Consider the following 6000-nt stretch of genomic DNA (forward strand, 5'->3'; position numbering starts at 1 on the left):
CACTCCATTATCTCTGCCCCTTTTGATTGGCAAATCAATGAAGAGGTAAATCTTTGAAACTACTAATCATATCAATCAATTTCTCTCATCTATTTAGCAATCTACAGCATCTAATGAACCTTGATTCAGATGACCAGTTTTATACAGTACCAGTGGTGTCAGTTTAGACAATGTACACAGTAAAAGTGTAGTTTCCAGATGTAAAATGTAAAGTTGTATAAACATGTATTGCCTATTACACAAACAGATATTTTATTGCCTTGTTTTGAGAAGACATACAGTAACTTAACATTTTGGGGCAGCAGAATAACTTAGAAATCTAACTCTGAAAATCAAGTGGAATTGAGTTATTAACCTGACCTGATATGAGACTGTCCCTTGTGGCAAGCCGTGACATCCCAGATAGTCAGACACTACCTAGACAATACAGACTAAATGGATCCTACATATTATTCATCTAAATCACACAGATTGACTCGTTCCTTAAATACATTTTATTGAATATAATATGTTTTTATGATTTTGTGGTAGAAATATAAAATGTTACTAGATGTAAATAAATAGGTTATTAAAAAAAGTGAGGATCCGTGAACAGTCAAACATGAAAACCATTTCACAAATCAATGAGGAGGAAAAGGTTGTCATCCTTTCTCAAAATACCTTCTGGACCTAAATTTACATAGAAAGTGTTTCCGAAGCATAATGCAATTATGTTCCATCTGTTCTGAGACTACATTAAACTTGTGTGTGGATCCCCAGGGTATCCAGGTGCCACGTATGGAGACACTGGACTCTCTCCTATGTGAGTTCTCTGATGTGATGTCATATTGGAACGCTGGGTGAAGCATTTCCCACACTGTGTGCACTTGAAGGGCTTCTCCCCGCTGTGGACCACAGCATGTCTGATCAGGTTGCACTGCTTGGTAAAACTCCTGCCACACTGTTCGCAGGTGTACGGTTTCTCTCCGGTGTGACTCCGGAGGTGTACTTTGAGCTGGCAGAGACGCTGGAAGCTCTTCCCACAGAAGGTGCAGCTGAAACGCCTCTCGGTGGTGCCGCCCGACTTCCACTGAGTCCTCATTCTCTTCACCATGTTAAAACTACTGCGACTCAGGCTGTATCCAGAGAAGGTGGAAGTGGTGGCCATGTTTGACCCTGTCATGCACTCACTCAATCTCACTGTTGCTTCTGAAGCCCTGTATTGATGCTGCCTTGGCTGTAGAGCTAAACTATTTCCTTCATTATTTGAGTTCAGCGTCTCGCTACTCTGTCCCTCTGGCATCTGTTGACTAGTCTCATCAGCCGATGTCCTGACATGTCTTTTCATGTGTGCTGCTGCACTGAACATGTTAGCATGTGGTTTCCATATAGAAGAGTGAAGCGATGGCCCTACTTCATCTGTCATAGTAGGAACAGATGGAAGACCACTATGAGTTGGGAACATTGAGATATTCTGAGAGTACTCTTCTGCGGAATGAAAGGAGAAATCTGGGTGGCCATCAGGGTCAGTGTCTCTGTCTGGACCCACAGAGGCCCATAGATGCCCATCAGACTCATCCATGACAAACTGGTCAGGTCCTGCCAGGGCCGTGGTCTGATCTAACTCCTCTTTCTCATCTTTCACCATCACTAGATCTAGTGAGTCCTCGTCTGGCCGCTGTTGCTCTGCGCTGAACACCTCTGTAGATGCGAGCCGGGGTGTTCCTGGTTCCTCTGGACAATCAGAATTGGGGTAATGTTCCACTGAGTCTTTGTGAGATATATTGGGTTGTGTGATTAAGTCCTCATCACAGTGCCGTTGCTCAAAGGATGGTGATTTCCCAGGCTTGGAACCAGACTCTAAAGATTTGGGGATAAACATAAAATAAACATTACAAAAGACCCTTAACAGCAAAACATGACAGCTTTAGAACTGACTGTGTGTCGTGCGCTACATATGCCAGAACATAAAACAACAATGTAGCAATTTGGAACGTGCATACCACCACACACAGTCTTCCATAGACAGACTGAGCAGTACCCCTTATGGTTGCACCCACCCTCTCCAGTGATCCTGATCTCTTCCTGAGGGTCAGTCTTCCACACATCCTCTGCTGTCTCCTCATCTTTGATCAGTATGGGTTCAGTCTCCACTCTCTGCTCCACATCTGAAGGCTGTAACAGGGGACTGAGGTTATTATTCTGGACACACACCATATCTAACCCTTTTCATACTCATGAATCACACAAAAGCGATAAAATCTCCTGATAATCCAATATCAGAATTTATCTTAGTTGTTAAAGGTGATGTATCACACCTGGGGTTGAGAGTCCTCTTCAACTGCCAGCTCTTCGTCTCTGCACTGTGAGCTACTCGTCTGCTTATTCAAAATAATCTTGACTGGATATGAAGATCTCTCTGATGCCATAGAGTAAAAACCTACAAAATAATTGTATTCAGTCAAATATTAGAGCTATTCACACATTTGGGTTTCCCATATGCAATCAATTTACTAGTCTGGAGACGCGATGTTGAATTTCATAGAAATAGAGCAGGAAAGTTCTCTCACAACCTCTACAAGCCAGAATTTCAAATAAAACAATAGTTTAACTTACTTTACTGGTTGTCGCTGTATTTGTTCCTTTTGCAGGTACATTACATGTGTATGTATCATCATGTGTATTTGGACACTTGCTCGTCGAACATCTCATTCCAAAATCATGGGTATTAATATGGAGTTGGTCCCTGTTGGCTGCAACAACAGCCTCCACTCTTCTGGGAAGGCTGTCCCCCAGATGTTGGAACATTGCTGCAAGGACTTGCTTCCATTCAGCCACAAGAACATTTGTGATATTTGGACACTGATGTTGGGCGATAAGGCCTGGCTCGCAGACGGCATTCTAATTCATCCCAAAGTTGTTCGATGGGGTTGAGGTCAGGGCTCTGTGCAGGCAAGACAAGATATTCCACACCGATCTCATACCATTTCTGTATGCACGGCGGCATTGCCATTCTGAAACAGGATAGGGCCTTCCCCAAACTGTTGGGAACACAGAATCATCTAGAATGTCATTGTATGCTGTAGCGTTAAAATTTCCCTTCACTGGAACTAAAGGGCCTAGCCGAACCATGAAAAACAGCCCCAGACCATTATTCCTCCTCCACCAAACTTTACAGTTGGCACTATGCATTGGGGCAGGTAGCGTTCTCCTGGCATCCGTCGAACTGCTAGATGGTGAAGCGTGATTCATCACTCCAGAGAACACGTTTCCATTAATCCAGAGTCCAACAGGTGCGAGCTTCACGCCACTTCAGCCGACGCTTGGCATTGTGCATGGTGATCTTAGGCTTGTGTGTGGCTGCTCGGCCATGGAAACTAATTTCATGAAGCTCCCGACGAACAGTTCTTGTGCTAACGTTGCTTCCAGAGGCAGTTTCAAACTCAGTAGTGAGTGTTGCAACTGAGGACTGACAATTTTTACGCGATGCTCGCTTCAGCACTCCGCAGTCCCGATCTGTGAGCTTGTGTGGTCTTCCGCTTGGCGGCTGAGCCGCTGTTGCTCCTAGACGTTTCCACTTCACAATAACAGCACTTACAGTTGATCGGCGCAGCTCTAGCAAGGCAGAAATTTGACAAATTGACTTGTTGGAAAGGTGGCATCCTATGAGGGTCAAGTCACCAAGCTTTCATTAAGGCCATTCTACTTGCCAATGTTTGTCTATGGAGATTGCATGGCTATGTGCTCGATTTTATACACCTGTCAGCAACAGGTGTGGCTGAAATAGCCGAATCCACTAATTTGAAGGGGTGTCCACGTACTGTTGTATATATAGTAGAGGAATGTGAGACAATATATCCCACAGGAAAGTATAATTACACTTTTCAAATCCAATCATCGGGACCTGAAAAACTGTAATATTCTATGTTTCTCAGAGTCGTGGCTGAACGAGGACATGGACATAGCAAAAAATAAAACGTCCTCTCACTGTCAACTGCGTTTATTTTCAGCAAACTTAACATGGGTAAATATTTGTATGAACATAAGATTCAACAACTGAGACATAAACTGAACAAGTTCCACAGACATGTAACTAACAGAAATGGAATGTGTCCCTGGCACAGTCAGTATCTGGTGTGGACAACAGCTGCATTAAGTACTGCAGTGCATCTCCTCATGGACTGCACCAGATTTGCCAGTTCTTGCTGTGACATGTTACCCCACTCTTCCACCAAGACACCTGCAAGTTCCCGGATTTTTCTGGTGGGAATGGCCCTAGCCCTCACTCTCCGATCCAACAGGTCCCAGACGTACTCAATGGGATTGAGATCCGGGCTCTTCATTGGCCATGGCAGAACACTGACATTCCTGTCTTGCAGGAAATCACGCACAGAACGAGCAGTATGGCTCATTCTGTGTGCAATAATAGTGTTTAACATGATTTTTTGAATAACTACATCATCTCTGTGCCCCACACATACAAATATCTGTAAGGTCACTCAGTCGAGCAGTACATTTCAAACACAGATTGAACCACAAAAAACAGGGAGGTTTTCCAATGCCTCGCAAAGAAGGGCACCTATTGGTAGATGGGTAAAAAATAAAAAATAAGACATTGAATATCCATTTGAGCATGGTGAAGTTATTAAATTACACTTTGGATGGTGTATCAATAGACCCAGTCACTACAAAGATACAGGTGTCCTTCCTAACTCAGTTGCTGAGGAGAGGAAGGAAACCTCTCAGGGATTTCACCATCCATTACACTATGATCACACCTACAGTGTTTTGCGCAAATGGGTACGCATTCATCATCTGGATATGTGTGCAACAAAAGTTCAACATTCACTTTCTGCTACCATTTATGTCAAGTCTTCTACGCATACAATTTGATGTATACTTTTGAGAAATCCACGGTATGCACCACATAGAACACAATGCAATGCAATGCAATACTGCAAGGCAAACGTAGCATTCTATTGTAAATTAATGTACTTCTGGTGGACCAAAACGCAAAAACCCTGTCAGTGTGATCGAGAAGTTAAACGCATACTTCAGGTGATAGAAATCTGAACACACAACCAGCACTATGAAAAGTTAATTTAATGATACTTTCCTGTGGATATATTTCTCACATTCCTACCTGCAAATAGAGTAACTGCACGGACAACCGGTAAATTAAGTTAAAATATAACTTTATTCAAAATTATGGCTTGTAAGGTAACGTTATAGATCGTGAGAGGAAACTTCCCTGATCCAAACGCTCATTTATGCTCATTCTCCACTCTCCAACATTAATTTACCATGAATAATAACACAACTACCTTTTCGTCTGCGCGTCTTCTCCAGCTCGCTCTCCATCATTTGCCACTTCCGTTTCAGTACATCAATATCTCGCTGGCTTTGGGTCATTTCCAAACGTATAACAGCACAGCTATCATCTACGCGTTTGTTTATTTCTGCTACAGCTGCTTTAGCTAATACCTCCATAACGGATACCATCTGCGCCTGAAAATTGCAGCTCGCCATCTTGTCCTGCCCAAATTACAGATGTGTATTCTCTATGTGAAGTAGATAGTATAAAATGTCCAAGTTAATGGCAACAATGTTGTGAGTGGGTAACGTGTGAGCAATCGCTTTTCCGGTCAATTCGTTACGTAAGTATTTATTACCGTAAATATAAGACTACAACAGCCCTTCAAAATTGGTTGTATTAACACTGGCCAGTAAATACCAAGGTATATTTTAGACTGCATGTAAGGTAGCAATATCTATTGACAAAAAATACGTTTTACGATCTAAATGAAGAATTCGGATCGTAAAAACGTAATCTGTTTTTAAGTTAATAGATATGGCTACATGTAGGGGAGAGTGCAGTGCAATGCAGTGGCAAACATGGTTATTAATGCATAAAATACTATTCAGTGCTTAATTTGAGCCGGGTCCAGCGCCTCTCTGTTTTGGACTGTTTCGCTCCGGAACCTATTTGGCCGGATCCGGTACCTCATGTGGCACGAAAAA

At 42.8% G+C, this 6000-nt stretch overlaps 1 protein-coding gene across 1 annotated transcript; it reads right to left on the minus strand.

Annotated features, from left to right (window-relative positions):
* Positions 1 to 235: 235 nt before the first annotated feature.
* On the minus strand, positions 236 to 5626 carry LOC129813816 (zinc finger protein 768-like). The gene is made up of 4 exons (XM_055866367.1): positions 5304 to 5626; positions 2298 to 2419; positions 2040 to 2154; positions 236 to 1839 (listed from the first exon to the last, which is right to left on the minus strand). The coding sequence occupies exons 1-4, from the start codon at positions 5506 to 5508 to the stop codon at positions 731 to 733; spliced, it is 1551 nt and encodes a 516-aa protein (XP_055722342.1). The 5' UTR covers positions 5509 to 5626; the 3' UTR covers positions 236 to 730.
* Between the last annotated feature and the right edge of the window lie 374 nt (positions 5627 to 6000).

This window comes from Salvelinus fontinalis, chromosome 17 (assembly GCF_029448725.1).
Source record: "Salvelinus fontinalis isolate EN_2023a chromosome 17, ASM2944872v1, whole genome shotgun sequence".
Classification (NCBI taxonomy): domain Eukaryota; kingdom Metazoa; phylum Chordata; class Actinopteri; order Salmoniformes; family Salmonidae; genus Salvelinus; species Salvelinus fontinalis.